The sequence below is a fragment of the Chelonia mydas genome, chromosome 1 (assembly GCF_015237465.2).
Source record: "Chelonia mydas isolate rCheMyd1 chromosome 1, rCheMyd1.pri.v2, whole genome shotgun sequence".
NCBI classification, from domain to species: Eukaryota; Metazoa; Chordata; order Testudines; family Cheloniidae; genus Chelonia; species Chelonia mydas.
The window spans coordinates 286,661,386-286,678,745 of record NC_057849.1 but is presented as its reverse complement, the minus strand read 5'-3'; the positions used below and the strand labels follow the sequence as shown (position 1 = coordinate 286,678,745).

Genomic DNA, 17,360 nt, shown 5'->3' with positions numbered 1-17,360 from the left:
GACTCAGGAGAAGCACAGGGCAGCCGCTTCTCTCTGGCTGCGTGGCTGCCCCTGCTCCTCCTGAGTCCTCCAGCCCATGCTTGCAGGGCCGGATTCAGAAAGGGGGTGGGGCTTTAGGGTCTGCAGCCCTCGACTCTGGGGCCCACTAAGCCCTGGGCTGCAGCCCGTAAAGCCCTTGCGTTCCAGTCCTGCCTGGTGGGGGGTCGGGGTGGAGGCAGCTCTGAGAATCACGGCCAATGGGAGCTGTGGGGGGTGGTGCCTGCGGGGCAAGCACAGGACCACGCGGAGCCACCTGAACTTCCTGCACCTGCACCACCGCACCAAACGGGAGATGCCACAGCTAGCTGCTCCGCACCCCACCCCCCTGGCCAGATGCCCCATCCCCAGCCTGTTCCTGCACCCTAACTCCTTCCTAGACCCTGCACCCCCAACCCTGAGCCCCCTCCTGCACCCTACCTCCCACCCAGACCCTGCAGCCCCAGCCCGCTCCCACACCTTAACTCCCTCCCAGATGCTGAGCCCCCTCCCGCACCCTACCTCCCACCCAGACCTTGCAGCCCCAGCCCGCTCCCACACCTTAACTCCCTCCCAGACCCTGCACCCCCAACCCTGAGCCCCAGAAGGAGAATGCAGGAAAAAAATGAAAAAAGGGGGGGGGGGGGAGGCAGATGAAGCTGAGCACAGGGCCCCACTAACTCTAAATCCACCACTGGGCATGTCCCTTCTCCTACTTCTTCCTGAGGCACAGCCGGGCGGCACCGCACGCTGCCCCGTCCGCAGGCACCGCCCCTGCAGCTCCCATTGGCTTTGGCTCCCGGCCAATGGGAGCTGCAGGGGCGGTGCTTGGGGCGCGGGCAGCCTGCAGAGCGGAGGCCCCTGACTGCCCCTATGACGTAGGAGCCGGAGGCGGGGGGACCAGGCAGCTGCTTCCAGGACCCTCCCAGTCCTGCTCCCTGACTGCAGCGCCGGAGGGGGCAAGCCCCAGACCCCACTCCCCAGTGGGAGCCAGAGGGCCGGATTAAAGCGGCTGGCGGGCCGGATACGGCCCCTGGCCATAGTTTGCCCACCCCGGGATCATACTTAGTCCGGCCCTGAGTGCAGGGGCTGGACTCGATACGTCTCCAGGTCCCTTCCAGTCCTAGGAGTCTAGATGGTCACGTGCCATTTTTCTGGCCGGAGAGTCCGCGGACGTCTCATGCCCTGTGCACGGTGCGGTCTGTTCATTCCCCTTCGGAGGCTGAACAGCCCATCACAGTAACTGACACGAGTAAACCGGATCCCTGCCCTCCAGCTGCTCCGCTCCCACCAGCAGGGCCGGGGCAGAGGAGGGAGGGGGCTCTGTGACACCGGATCCGGCCGCCCTCTCCGAGCGCTGCCCTGGCTGTCGTGACACCTGATTCCCCGGGCCGAGGAGGGAGGGGGGCAGCGTGGGACACGATCCCCCCTCCCCCCCACACACACAAACTCCCCTGGGCACTGGCAGAGGGGCCCTGTGACCCCCGTCCCGCCTCCCAGCCCAGGCGCGGGCAGAGGATGGACGGGGCTCGGCCCTGGTCTGCTCAGCGCCCGCCCTGGGCAGGTGCAGCCACAGGCTGCGCGGTGCCGCCTGCCTGGGCGGCTGCAGCCGGGCGAGCCCAGGCGGCGCGTCCTACCTGAGGCGCCTCCCGAAGCTGCGGGCTGCGCATGGCGGCGGCGGCCCCCGAGCCCGGCGGGCTCCCGCGGGCGAAGAGGAGGAGGCTGCCGCGAGTGCCGGTTGTGAGGGCGCCCCGGGCGGCCGGGCCCCCCGCGCTGCCGGCCCTGGAGCTCTTCATGCCGCTGGGGGAGCAGCAGCCGCCGCAGCCCCGCGCGGGCAGAGCCGCAGCCCCGGGCCCGCTCTGCGGCCGCCGGCGACCCGGCCCGCAGCGCCCCCGCCACGTCCGGACTATCTTCGAGCCCGAGCCCGAGCCCGAAGGGCAGCGGCACCGCTTCAGGCTGCAGGAGGCGGTGAGGACCTGGTGCGACCTCTGCTGCCACTTCATCTTCTCCCAGAGCCTGCGGTGCGCGGGTGAGAGCCTCCCCTGCCCCCCGCTTCCAGCCCTCCAGCGCTGGTGGCCTCCCCCGCTCTCTCCCCTGCCCTTGGCATCTTCTCTCTTCCCCCTTCCCTCGTCTTGTCCTGCCTCCTCTTCTCCTTCTGCTTTTCTCACCCCCTCTTCTCCAGTGGTCTCAGCTTTCCTCCTTCCCCCCTTCTCCTCCTTTCTGTTCCCCTCCTTCCTCCCCCAGGGACAGGGCGATGTTGGGTTAGAGCCATGTTCAAACAAAACTCCATGGTCTAGGTCTGTACCTCGCTTTGCACAGGGCCTTTGAACATGGTTGGGTACCTGACACGAACCAGCTAAAGCTGACTGGGAACCTAGTTTGGTCACAGTCATGCTTAAGCCAGGTGACAAGTTATGAAATAGGATTGTAAGGCATCTAATGACATGAGAAATATCTACAAATATTTGCTGGTGTAAACACTTGCGAGGGCAAGAAGCTGCTTAGGGTGGTTACAAGGAAATACAGGGTGACTGAGTAATGGGGTGGAATTTAACAGAAACATTTAGGTTGTACATCAGGAAAAACTGGCTAATGTTGAGATCTGTTCCTGTGGAATAGTTACCCAAAGGGCGTGGTGGGAGCTTCATGACTTGGAACACTTAAAACTAGACTAGACAAAAAACTGAAAACACACAGTGGGGAACAATTTTATATTGGCAGAGGAGTGGATTATGATTTTCTAGATCTTGCCCAGCTCTGACTTCTGTATTACCCAGAACTGTTGTAGGTAGAATCATTGTAATTATTATAATTTTTCATATTCTAGAAATTAGAGAAGGAAAATGTATTAGGTCATCTAGTTCATCGCTCTGCCATCACAGGGTTGTCCTTGCAGCATGTTTTCCGGTAGCAGGGTTTTATTTTTGTATTATTTCTGATGTGGGGAAGAGGAAAGCCAACTATTGGGTTTTAAGTACAACCATTTTCTTGAGATCTCAACTAGTTTTAGTTACATCTCCATCATTTTCAGTCTCATTTTTATTTTGTCATTGCTCCAATAGCATACTTTATATATTTGTATAGGTGTGTTTTTTGAAAGTTTGTACATGTAACAAAATCATTAGAAAGAAAACAATAGTTATGCTGTGTGAACTTGCTTTTGTGTGTGAAGACTGGAAGGAGATCTGAGGTGGTTTTTAACTTGGTGCTCTGAAACTAATTTTATCTTGCTTAGTAGAGCCGTTTTGCAACCCAATTTTCAAACTATACTTCCTCCTTTTAGCAGAACACCATAGTACATACCTTAGATACGACAGATTTGTGATATAATTTATGGAAGTGTGTGCTATGAACCAAACTAACCTTCCCTGAAGCAGTCCTGAGATTCAGTCCAGACAAATGTGTTTTCTTCAGATCACTGACACCATGGACAGGTTTGTGGTACATCCTCGATCTGGTTTTCAGCAGTAAGTATCTTAAGTTCGTTGAAGAGATACCATCAGTCTGAAGCCTACTCAATTTTACAAAATGAGTTAAAAGTAGCTTCAGATACTACAATTGCCCTTGCAGCCACCTGCTAATTTTTGTCATTTTAGGACCACATTTGTAATCTCATGTTAACACTGAAAATGCCTTTTTCTGTTTCTGTTTATTAAAATTAGGAATTGAGATGGGATAGGACACTGGTTCAGGTTTCTTCAGAGGAGTACTGATATGTCTTTTTGTTGTTTACACAACAAACCTAATGTGAAGGAACCACATGGGCACAGTAGGATCCAAATAACTATACACAACATGTAAGGCCAAGCGCCCTAGCTACATATATACACTGCTGCTGTGGCTAGGTTGTGGTAGCTTCTGAAACACAAAAGACAAAGGAGGGCCATTAGAGGGCCAGCAGCCTCTTTGAAGGGGTACTACCCAATTCCTGCACATTATCTGTACAATGAAGAGTAGTCATATACTGTAGTCAACTCTCATACACTTGAGTTTTCATGTGTCCTCTATAGAGACAATATGCCATTAACTAGGTTTCTAATTTGTGCACTTTCACTAGCTAGTCTTCAGCTTCTCATAACTCATTTTAGACTAAGATGCCCTTTTCTTCTAATTAATTTTTCCATTCTTTAGTTCTTTCATTTTAATTACAAAACTGTAATATAAAGTACATACACACACACCCTTGTTGTTGTTTGTTATTTTAGGAAAATGTTCTGTTTAAAATTTTTAATTTAGTGCTTATAAACAACGCTAGCTTAACATCCTTGCAGCCTGAAGTTTTCTTTTTGTCACATAACAGGAGTAGGATGAGCTGCTGCAGTGCAAGCTTTCCCACACTATCCTACCAATGTCGCTCTACCATGTTTGGTAAGGCCCACCTCTATGCTTGTGACTATACTAGCCTTTGTTTCTAAAATTTCACTTTATTGCTTACAGTACTGTAGTCCTAATGGTGGTAGGAACAGTGGGAGTTTTATTGAACACGGTGAGTTGCTTGCATTTTTACCATCATGCCATCTAATCCTGATCTGAGCAAGTCTAGACAATGTGAGAGCTACCTTGTCTAAACTACATCTCCCACTGAGGGGGGTGCAATAGGGTTGGCAACATTGGGAAATTTTAGGGAAAAAGCCAGTGAAGACAAGGAAAAGGCTAATGAGAGGGTAGTTGTCTCCATATCCGTTCACTGCTTCTGCTTTAGCTGCTATTGTATCAATACCCCTATGCATCTTATTCAGTTTTAATACTTGTATACAGTATATTGAGGGGCAAAGGTCTCCTTGTATGATGCTTGCTGTGAGATTCATTCTTAGTGAAATAGTTCCAGTTCAAAAAACTGGAAGAGTTGTCATACTGTACTACTGAGATTAACCTAGTGTAATCCTCAATGGACTGAAGTGTTAGACTGCATGAACCATTATCTCCTTTGCCTTTGATTAGCACCTGATATTTGAAACTCAGGGAAGGACAGAAAGATCAAAGGATAATTTTCTTATATAACATTCCATTCTGGCTGAAGAGATGGTAGTAAACTTGTATTGTTTTCTGTTAAAGTGTAAGAGTTGCTTTAATTATTCTCCTTGGCGCTCCAGCTTTATGCAGTACGCTATTGGTTTGAATGAGACTATATATAACTTGACTGTGTGTGAAAAACAATTTAGGTTTGGTATAATTATGAGAGGACCCATAATGTTTTTATATAAAAATTGACATTTTAAAAAAAATGTGGTATTTATTAGCTTATGTGATGGATCAAATATTCTGTTGCTAGCAGGAAAAAAACCCTTAAGATTTCAGCCTTGATAATATATCCTCCAGTGAAACTTTCCTTGCACAGACACAGCTTTCAGTGATTATATCTTCCCTAAAACTAGCTCCATCTTTATGACTTATAGTACTTCAAGCAGTTCTGTCAAATTGCGGTTTCAGTAGCACAGGAAATGGGCAGATAAATAATTTATAACCTCTACATGAATACATCTTTTTAAAAGCTGTAAACAATAGCTCAGATACACAGATATTTCAAGAAGCTGATACGTCATAGTTTTGTAATATTTTTCTTGTATTGAGGCAGTCATTGGCTTTATTTTTTTCAGCATAAACTCAAAACAAAGCCCAAAATACTAGAAAATCCTGGAGAAAGGATGGGGGCTTGGAAAAGCAAGCACATGGTGAATGATTTTACCTCAAAACTGGAAAATGGTAATTACATACTATGGCCATCAGCATCATATTTTTTACAGCCTACCCTTCTGCAAGTATTTAGAGGACTGAAATTAAACTAGATCCAATAGTAATGGTTTATATTTATCTATCATCCCTTCCATTTGAGGATCTTACAACACTTTCTAAACATTGGGCCAGGTCCTCACCTGCTATCAATTGTCATATATTTACTAACTTAAATACACTGATTTGAACCTGCTGAGGATCTGGACCATTAATGAGTTTACTCATGCTTTTATAATTCCCATTTTATTTATTGGGAAGCTGAGATAGAGAGGTTATTGTCTTCTGTGGCTTTGGGAAAATCATCTCTGATAGAGACAGAACTAAAACTCAGATCTCCTCACTCTTAAGATATGTCTATATTTACACAATATTTGGATGTGTAAGTCTCCCCTAGTAACATTCTAGAGGCAAGTTATCTCCACTCCTTTCCTCAGCTCCTCCTTATCTTCCTTCTTGTTGCCAGATTGAGTTGCATTTTGTAACTATCGTGGTGAAAATTAAATGAATCAACGACAAGAAGTAGGGGGCACACAAAAAGACATCAGGGTTCCGATCTTTCACTCTACTCTAGTTCCCAAAAAACTGACTGACTATTTGTAGAGTATATATGTGAGTATTCCCAAGTATGAATTCCCCTCCATCAGCTGTGGTTTTTGGAGAAGCAGGATAGTCTTGTGATTAAAGTACAGTAGTAGGGCTGGGTCCAATTGTGCCAATGTAGACAGAGATGTCTCTACCAGTACAAGTATCAGAGGGGTAGCCATGTTAGTCTGTATCCACAAACACAATGAGGAGTCCGGTGGCACCTTAAAGATGAACAGATTTATTTGGGCATAAGCTTTCGTAGGTAAAAACCCCCACTTCTTCAGATGCATGGAGTGAAAATTATAGATACAGGCATAAATATACTGGCACATGAAGAGAAGGGAGTTACCTTACCAGTAAAGCTATGCCAGTACAGTAGTAGCAATGGTGGAAGTTGCAAGGTCCAGGCATTTTTACCACTGTTCAATGGTCACTATTCAATGTTTTACCCATTGAATCCTGCAAGGGGAACTCACTCGTGTTATATTGCCACAATTCAACAATGAGATGTTCTGACAGCTGAAGCAGAGGCAGGACTGGCTGACTAGCAGGCTAGGTCTGATATTGCAATTCCAATAACCTATAAATGTTTCCATAGTTATACAGAATTTAGCAGTCAGAGGAATTCCTAAATGCTTTAAAACTCACTTTACCCACCACTAAAATGGTATGTACCCAGTGTGTTAAACGGTAGACCACACCATTACACCACATTTTAGAAAAGGAAGTGAAAAACAACAACATTATATTAAAACTCAGATAATTTAGTTCATCACAATGTAGTTTACCTAAACAAAAACTAGACTAAGATGTCAGGACTAACAGCCTTACTTTTGCCAAAAATGTCTTGGGTTCTCTAATGGCCACAAGGGTTGTTGTATGTCTCATTTGAAAGTCAGCACCTCCAACACAGCAGCATCTCCCAGCTGGATCATTGGTATGCTACCGGGAAAGAAGTAACCATGTACCAAATCACCAAGATACTCCAGGATCACCAGAGGTGGTTGGGTTTTTTTTGTTTGGGGTTTTTTGGTTTTTTTTAAAGTTTTTTCCATCCAACTTATGACCAGGATCAAATCTGTTTGGTTTGACAGTTCAGACAACATCAGAGTTTGAGGTGCTCTCACTGTAGACAAAGGAACATACAATTAAAGAGAATGTCAAAATAAAATTAACTCAGCAAGTTCTTTATGGCCATATCAAGACAATGCACTAAAATAGTGTGTGCGCACAGGCATGCATGTGAGAAAATGACCGCAAGATCTTTGCATCAGGGATTGTCTTTGTGTCTGTTGTATTTAGCACAATGGGGCTATGATCTTCATTGAGGCTTTTGGGCCCTACCACAGTACAAATAATAATACAGAATTACTACATTGCCTGAAGAACTGTCAAGGACGTGACCGGGATGTCAGGTCAGAACTCAGTCAGGTCTAATGGTCAGAGCCATGGGGCTAGCTAGGCCTGGAGTTTAGAGCAGAGCCAAGAATCAGGGCCACAGGATACCCCAGGGCATAGTCAAGAGCAGAACTGAGAGGGTCAGAAGCCAAATACCTGGGCCAGAGACTTGGTCAGGAAGCAGAGCCAAGGGGTATCAAGGATGGAGAAGGGTAGGGTCTGACGCAGGCATAAGAGCAGGAAGAGGCACAGGAAGCAGGACCAAGCACTACTGTGGCTAGGAAACACATTGAGCAGTCAGCAAGTTGTGGCTGTTGCTGGGTTTAATAGTAGTTAGCTCCACCCCTCCATCAATCGGGCAGTGCAGTCAATTAGTCAGCCCCTCTAAAGATCAGCTGTGTCCAGTGTGTTGCTAGGAGACTGCCCCTGCTGCATCTGGCTCCCTCACAACTAAATACTAAGGAACCTGATGTTTTGGGGGGAATCATACAATATCAGGGTTGGAAGGGACCTCAGGAGGTCATCTAGTCCAACCTCCTACCCAAAAGTCTTGTAACTGTTTGTTTTCAGACATCTGATACAGACTGAAACATATTTTTGAACAACTTGAATGAATAAGATCAGGATTGAAACCTACAATTCAAAGGAAAAAGTTCTTCAATTTCAGAAGCAAAGGGACAAGGTGCACATTACTCAATCAGCAAAGAAGCAGATCGTATTTCTTAGAATAAACTAAAACAACACTGATTGAATCTTTATCTGGAAGGACATCAGCCCAGAAAGACAAATCAAGTGTTATGAACTACTTCTGTTAACAAGGGACTTTGTGGTTGAGCCCTTGTTGCTGTTTTGGGTTACTTTACAAGAGAAGTCTTTCATTTTTTAGGAGACCAGAGCTGCACACAGCCCTCCTAACCTTCCCATTCCTAATTTTCCAGATTAAGAAATAGACAGATACTCCAGATATGCATAATGCTGTTGTCTAATTTGACCTGCACTGACAAATTGGTTTGAGACTTGTGTGGTCTGGATTATTCAGATTGAAACTAACTTGATTTAATGAGTTATAATAAAATACAGTTTGTCTTTTTTTTAAAAAGATCCAAAATATTGAATGTAAGAATTCAATGAAGTAATAATCATTAATTGCTTGTGTTTTGCTATTGGCATCATAATTTAATGTTATGTAGAAAATGTGGTGTTCTTGTATCATGTGACCTGTTCTGGCATTTGGGAAAAAAATAGGTGTTTATATGGTTGTTAGGTGGAAAAGACAGATTCTTAACTTTAGGCTGCCAGGAGTTAGAATATTGTTTGTGGGTTTGGAAGAACAACATTTTTTAATCTGGTTCATGGATTGTGTGATGGGTTTGGTCACAGAGACCCCCTTGGGACTGCCACCTGATGTGCTGAGACTACCTCTGAGCCCGTTTTCCCTGCCAGCTTCAGTACTTTGTCTTGTTGAGCCAGACAGGCTAGCCTGCTGCAAACACAGACCCAGGTCTCAACCACATCCCCCAAAAGCTGCAGACTTAACTGAAAACAGCTTAAGAAGTGCTCCTGTCTTTAGCGCCCAGACACCCAGCTCCCAATCAGATCCAAACCTCAAATAAATCCATTTTACTCTGTATAAAGCTTATACAGGGTAAACTCATAAATTGTCCACCCTCTATAACACTCATAGAGAGAGATGCACAGCTGTTTCCTCCCCCAGGAATTAATTGCTTACTCTGGGTTAATTAATAAACAAAAGTGATTTTATTAAGTATAACAAATAGGATTTAAGTGGTTCCAAGTAATAACAGACAGAGCTAAGTAAATTACCAAGCAAAATAAAACAAAAACATGCAAGTCTAAGCCTAATATAGTAGGAAACTAAATGCAGGTAAATCTTACCCTCTGATGTATTCCAATAAGCTTCTTTCACAGACGAGACTCCTTAGTAGTCTGGGCCCAGTCTTTTCCCCGGTACAGTCCTTGTTCCAGCTCAGGTGGTAGCTAGGGGATTTCTCAAGGCTGCAGCCCCTTTTTTCTGTTCCACCCCCTTATATAGCTTTGGCACAAAGCAGGAATATTTTGTTTCTCTGGGACCCCGCCCCTCCTCCTAAATGGAAAAGCAGATTTAAGATGGATTCCAGTACCAGGTGACATGGTCACATGTCCTGGGAGACTGCAAGCCTTCATTCTTCCTGGCCTGACTCACAAGAAGGCTTGCAAGTAAACAGAGCCATTTACAACTAGTTGTCCTAGTTGATAGGAGCCATCAAGATTCCAAACCACCATTAATGGCCCACACTTTGCATAATTACAGTAGGACCTCAGAGTTATATTTCATATTTCTAGTTTCAGATACAAGAATGATACATTTATACAAATTGGATGACCCATGCTCAGTAGATTATAAGCTTTGTAATAATACCTTATAAGAGACCTTTTGCATTAAGCATATTCCAGTTACATTATATTCACAGTCATCAGTATATTGTCATAAAATCATATGGAGTGCAATGTCACAGAGTGGATGCATGCTTGTTGCAATGGGAGTAAAGTGAGTGATTTTGTATATACTAGCTCTACATTTCCTAGTGCACACATCTCTGGAATAGTTTTTCTTTTTCCCTTTCCTCAGTCTGGAGGCTGGCATTATTATTTATAATACACTGGTTCATTGAATCATAGAAAAATGTCACTGATTATTTTCAGGAAATTTATCCATGGTGATTAAATGTTTTTTTTTTTTTTTTTTTTTTGCCTTATTAACAGCATGGGTGTGTATTTCCATATGCTATACTTTGTGATTATTATAAGTGTACTTTTAAAATATGCAAACCATTGCCTATCTGAACAAAGACAAGTTAGGGAACCTAACTGTCTATACAGAGGAGAGTCCCAACTTTAGGAAAAGATTAAATCAGATGATATTTAGAGGCGTCATCAGTTAAGAATAGGCCATTCCTTTTAAGCATTAAGTGATGAAGCAGTTCTGGGAACTGCCAGACACTCAGTTTAAAAGCTGGCACTTATGAAATGAAATCTAATGCTTCTGAAGACCATACTCTGTATATGAAATTAAATATATACAAGACAAGTAATACTGGTAAAATCTTTGCTGGTATAGCTGCATCTACACTAAGGGCTTCTGCCAGCACAGCTATGTTGGTCAGGGGTGTGAAGAGGTCTGTTCCTTGACGAACATAGCTATGTTGGCAGAAGCCCCTAGGGTAGACACAGCCTAAAAGATATGTCAAACTTGGGCTATATAGACTTTCTTGGGCCCTGACGCTGCAGAGATCTTTGCACAGCCAGACCCCTACTCCCTTGGAGAACTCAATTGACTTCCATGCTGGCAGATCTGATTGCAGGATTGAGGCTCCATTTTGTAGTTCCTTTTATATTCTTTATATATTCTATATACATTCTTTATATATTCTTTCCTTACTGGTTAGATTTGATTATTACGTTATGCTGCATAAAGAGTATCGGGTTATAGTAGGGTGTTGGTTTGTCTTTTACAGTTGAAATGCCCCAAACAAGAATCTACTATTTGCATTTCTCTCTCTCTCTCTCTCATTCAGAAGATCTTCCATTTTCCCCTTCTCATCACCAAAAGGATCATTGTTCACTCAATCTTCTTTGGACATTAGAGATCTGGCATAGTTTCTTTTTGAGCTCATTGGTGACATTGCGTTTTTCCACCAGAAGGATGTGGTGGAGAAGGATGTGAAGAGCTCACTAATATCCTCATAGCACTTGCAGTTCCCTGCTATCCTGGGATAAAGGAACCAAGTTTAATTTTTAACAGTATTTTATGATGATACTCAGAATATTCAGTAGAAAGCTATTACTGAAGCATAACAAGCTCAGTGCAGATTAAAGGGATATAAGAGCTAGATATTCTCCTTCAATATGTAGAATATGTATGTAACCAAAAGTCTTTTTGGTGTGTGGGAAAAACACCTAAATCAAACAGGCAAACAAATAAAAACCCAGTGTGTATCAGGGTATTCTAAATGCCTCCTAATTAGCAACAAGGTTGAGGTCCTCCCCTGAAGAAGTGAAGGTAGAATGTGGAGAGGGAAAGCTTAAGTGTTTTTAACATGTTCCTCTCAAAAATATTTATTTTTTTCTCTTTGAAACAAATGTGTATAACGTACTCTTGAATTTTATACAATAGCAATTTAGGCTCCAGGCGCGCTCTTAAAATGTTATTCTACAGAGTGAGAACTGAAACAGCCTCTGGATCAAACTAGAAAGGGTTGTTTAGTCTTTTCTTAGGTGAATTGTCTTACAACATCCAGATTCTCCACATTAGAAATATCCCAAAAATGTTTTTTGAAAATCAAATTGCATTGTGTATGGGTCATACTTGCATTCAGAATATTTTATTTTACTATTGTTACACAGCAATTAATGCTGCTCAATATTTAGTAGAGAAAGTGTTCTGCTACTTGGTCACTTGGCCTAATGGGCTCCAGGCCATTCAGCACTTAATTGTAGTGGATCCATCATTTCCCTTCTCCCCTTGTCAAGTTCTCTCCTCCCTCCTTTTCTCTTGGACAGTTTCTTCCTTCCCCTTATTAATCTTTCTCCCTCCTAACTTGGCTACAGAAGCCACTTTTGCAGTGGTTCTCTCTCTCTGAATGTCCTAGGGCAGTAGTAAGCTTTATGGGAGGTAAGCTTTTCAGGACAGATGTATTTGTACAACATCTAGCACAACAGGGCCTCAATCCTGCTGACTGACAATGAAATTGAGGTGGGAGATCAGTGTGCTATCTCATTGGATGGACTTATCAGGATATTTAAGTGTAGGTTGGCAACGTCTCTCAGGAAGTAAATAATGACACTTTATTTGTCTGGATGGAGTTTTGGGCTGACAGTTTAGTTTTTCCTAGCTTGCTCTGAATACTGACAAACACCTTTTTGGTTTTGCTCATTAGTGTCTCAAAACTCAAATGCAAGCTTCAAAAAAGGATATTTACAGTATTACACTAAGTAAAGTAGGTTCAAACTAATTTTGTCTTAAACTGACCAAATTAGAATGCAATAATATAAGAACTATAATCTCTAATTGATAGGTGATAGGCTTCATGGTTAACACAGTAATATTTTGTTTTCTATCTTTGACCCTGTTCCCTTTGTAGATAGCTCTGTGCAAGCTCCCAAAGAGAAATCTACTCATTTTGGCACAGAATAAACCAAAGTCTACAGGCAAGGTGATCTATCATCCACTGAGTCTAATACTATGTGTCAAATCATATTATAAGACTGCTCAATATCCCCTCTCCAGTCCTTGCCTTTGGCTTTATTTTCCTCTGTATTGTAGAATGGAACTGCGTACAAGAGTGACCTTTCTTGCTGACTGTCAAATCAAATACCAGTCACTTATTATTAATTATTATTACTATGACAACAGTACCTGATAGCTGGCTAAAATTAAGATTAATTTGCTGTTTCCATTATAACCTTCTCTTTTAATCCATTAACAGCTTTTCATGTTTAATTCATATTTAATTCGTACACACACACACACACACACACACACACACAAGAGTACATCTACAACAAACTACCTTAAAGAATGTTAAAGTTGCAATGTGAAGCACAACATCATTTCCCAAGAATTAGCCCATTACCATCATACTTAACCACATCAACGTATGTATACCCTCTCTGACTTTCATTTCAGCATTATCACTATTCTGGCTTGACATCTTCACATTCCAAACACCAAATAATACAAAATAAATGACATACTCCAAGTTACTTACCTTATCAAAAATGCAAGCAAACTTCTCCTGTATATTTACATTGTGAGTTATAAAAAATCAGCTTTTATACTGTACAGTGCACAGTATAAACAAATAAAAACAGCCACAAATATTATTGAAATGTACACAAAGACACTTGTTTCATGTGTATGTTCATAATATGTTATATAATGAAATAACAAATTAACTGGTTGGAGTTAAAGTTGTACTTTGCAGTGTGATTTTCTATCTTCAGAAAAGTCAGCAAGTAGCTCAGTGGAGTTAGAGAGTTGCAGGGAGTAGAAAGGCTCCTGAAGGAATCCCTGGGTGGGGGGTGGGGGGAAAATCTAGAGTATTTATGACTCTCAAGCAGATGGCCGGAAGGTTTAATCCTGGAGGAAGTAGGTTAGGAGGGAAAGGGAGTAGAGAGGCTTGCCTTGAATCCCGGGCTGATATAGTCCCATTTTACAGAAGTGAACATTGGAAAAACAAAAGAGGTTAAATGACTCACGCAAACTCACCAAGGTTCATTAGAATTGGGACTAGAACTTGAGCTTCTGTTTGTGTGCCCTGGACTGAGTCCACCAGATCAGTGTTTCTCAACGACTGGTCCGTGGACTGGCGTCAGTCCCTGAGATCTCCCTGATACAGTTTAGGAAGGCATCAAGCTGGTCCATGGTATCCAAAAGGTTGAGAAACACTGCACTAGATCACACTGCCAGAGTACTTGAAATCATTTTTGATTTACTACAGTGGCAGGACTGGACATGGACACAGCTATACAGAATGAGACTCAATTCTTTGTTTAAGTCTTTATTTTAGAAGTGTTTTTCAGGCTATAATAATAATAATAAGTAATATATCTCAGGATATCTAAATAATATTTATTCCTTCCTCAACTTGAAAGATTTGTTATTTGACTGGGTTTATAGAGATCCTGTTGTATTAAACACTTTTGGCCGTATCATCCCCTCCCACAGGAGAAGGCGTACTTGAAAAACTCTAGGGTGTTGACCTGATGACATTCCCAGTGCACAAGAGAGTCAAGGACATGGTACTATGGCTCTACAACTGCTGTGGGCCAGCTGCAGGGAGAACTGGTACATCCATGCTATTCACTGTTCTGCCATCCCCCATGACAAAATGGCTCCTTTGGTCAGCATTAACATATCACATGCTAGAATTTCCATGGGTTAACAGAGAGGAAATGCACGGAGAAAGTTGCATAGGTTCATAAAAGAGAACAAAGCTGGTTAAGACCGTCTTTCCCATTACATGCTTTCTGTACAGTTTTGGACCCAAAAAATGAAGGCAATATTTTGGCACTTTAACAACAGGTTACATCCTAATCCCAAAGCCCCATTCCTTGTGTAACTCCCACTGAAGTCAGTAGGAGCATTGTGTATGGAACAGCTGCAGGGTGTTCAGTGATTTAAATACACCAAGTAATGCATCTTGGTGCACCAGCATGATTGTCAGGTGCAATGTTAATTTGGTTGGTTTTAGCACATTTTTGTGTCTTTCACTTATAACTATAATTCATGTAATATTTTTATAAGGTTTCTGCCATTTTTCTCCTTTCCCTTCTTAGTCATTGTTTTCTTTGTTTCAATGTGACATTTACATTTCTGGTATATAAATAATGAGAAATCTCAGTATTTCAGTGGTAAACATAGGGGCCAATACGTGTGAAAGACCTTTAATCTCACACCTACATAAAAGTACAAAAATAAAACAAAACAAAACAAAAGATCCCACCATTGGAGCTATGCCAGTTTATTCACAAAGGCATAAATTGTTAAATTTTATGACAACTTGTTTTATGTTACTGAGAGGCAGGGAGATACAGTAGATTTTCATTTGTAAACTCTTTTAAATGGAAGCAAGAGTCCGGAAGAGTCATGGATTACTGATTGCTGGTTAATATTTAATCCCTTCTGTGTGTGTGTCTCCTGAGAAACCCTTTTTTAAAAAAAAAAAAAAAGCAAAAAGATATAGCTACTTGCTAGGAGAAAGTTTCTGTTAGGAGCGGGTGAACAGTGGAGGTGGAAATCTGAACCAGCTGGGTGGAATTTGCTGAACAAATATGCAGGAACTTTAGTTTTAATAGTCTTTATCTCAGTCTTTATTTTATAGCAACTGCATAGGCTTGACAGGCATAGGATTGTTACTATTAAGAAATTATGCTCTGGCAAGGAATCTGTGTCACAATAGTTTGATGTTGCAGTGTAAATATCATCCTGTAGTGCTGCAACATGAGATGACCAGTCAAGAAGAGGGTTTCTTATGTTGCATGGGTGGGAGGAGGGGACTTAAACTTCTCCGTGGCTCAGCCAGAAGATCCATTGCTCTGGAACCCCATTCTTGGAACCTGTCTTATTTCTATTGTTTCAGCTCAGGTGAATAGATCAGCAAAGCTATTCAGTAGGTAAGTGGGGAAGCTTGTCGTTGTGGTAGATGGCTACAACACTTGTAGCCAATATAATAATAATAAAAACTATCTAAAGATTTATTAACTAGAGAAAGGAAATAAGAGTTATTTACAAGGCTGAAACAGGTAAACATACACACACAAATGAGTTACAGTCTTAAGTTTCAAAAGGTAATAGAAGCTTCTGTAATAAGCAAACTCTATGGGTATCTCTGTATAGCAACTAGACACCTGTGGCTGGCCTGTGCCAGCCAACTCGGGTTCATGGGTTTTGGGCTGCGGGGCTATTTCATTGGTGTATTGTGTTGACTTGGCTCGGGCTGGAGCCCGCACTATGGGACTCTCCCATCTTCCAGGGTCCTAGAGTCTGGGCTCCAGCCCAAGCCTAGATGTCTACACAGCAGTGAAACAGCCCTGCAGTAGGTCTCCTTTTCATGGGGCGGGGGCAGCCAAGTGTTTTGTCCTCTGTTCGACAATGGTTCATCTGGTGTTAATGGGCCTTCTTTTGTTGGCTGGCACACTCATTAATGCTTCTCTCCTGTCTGGTGATTTACAGTTACAGAGCAAACACTCAGATATTACCATATAACATGGAATACAGATATTATAAGCGAGATTAATGCATGCAGCAATTTACAAGCATTCCTTAAAGTCTAAACACTAAGTACATTTTTATAACTCTAATGCCTATTTTAACAATACTGACATACAGGTGGGCCAGGCTGGTTCCAGCTATGTATTTGTCAATGTTCAGTTGAGACTGAGGGGCCTTGGCATGAGCTGGCACCTGGTCTACCAGCATTACAGGTCTCTCTCTGTCTCTTCTGTTGAAGTTGTGCTCTGGATAAATAGTGAAAGGGTAAGGGCCTACTTGAATCGTAGGATGATTGTCAAATAATTGTGGCTGAGCTGTGGACAAGACATGGAAAATCACGGAAAAGTAATAATGGACCTTTATTAATTGAGGTAATCTGGAAAAGCTAGCTGTGTGTGGGGCTGACAACGGGAGCCCAGGCTGCATCTGGGGCTGACAGCAGGAGCCCCGGCCACACGTGGGGCTGACTGTAAAAATGTAACATACATACATCTGAATCCAGCATCAAAATTGCGGTGGAAGCTTAATATTGCGTGATCTGCAATATCACGAATTAAGTAGGGCCTTATGAAAGAGTGATTGGAGCAGGGGCGGTGGACCCAGGGTCTTCTGCTCCCCAGATGGATGCCCCAACCAATGGGTGACGTTCCATTGTAGCTCTCTCTCTGTCTCTCTGGCCCAATCACTCTTTCTTATTTATCCAGAATAGAATAGTTTCAACAGGAGAGACCGAGGGAGCCCCACATCCGAATATCTCATAGGTCAGTGGTTAGAACACTCTTAGAGTGGGAGACTCCAATTCCAATCCTTTCTCCCCCTCTTCCAGGGAAGAGGGAATTGAAGCTGGGACTCCACC

At 43.1% G+C, this 17,360-nt stretch overlaps 1 protein-coding gene across 1 annotated transcript in view; it reads left to right on the top strand.

The window, feature by feature from the left end:
* Nucleotides 1-1,257: 1,257 nt before the first annotated feature.
* Nucleotides 1,258-17,360, top strand: part of RASSF3 (Ras association domain family member 3) — a 173,136-nt gene continuing 157,033 nt past the window's right edge. The window contains exon 1 of the mRNA XM_037887319.2: nucleotides 1,258-2,044. Within this exon, the coding sequence (XP_037743247.1) occupies nucleotides 1,684-2,044 (361 nt within the window). The 5' untranslated portion in view covers nucleotides 1,258-1,683. The remainder of the gene's footprint in view (nucleotides 2,045-17,360) is intronic.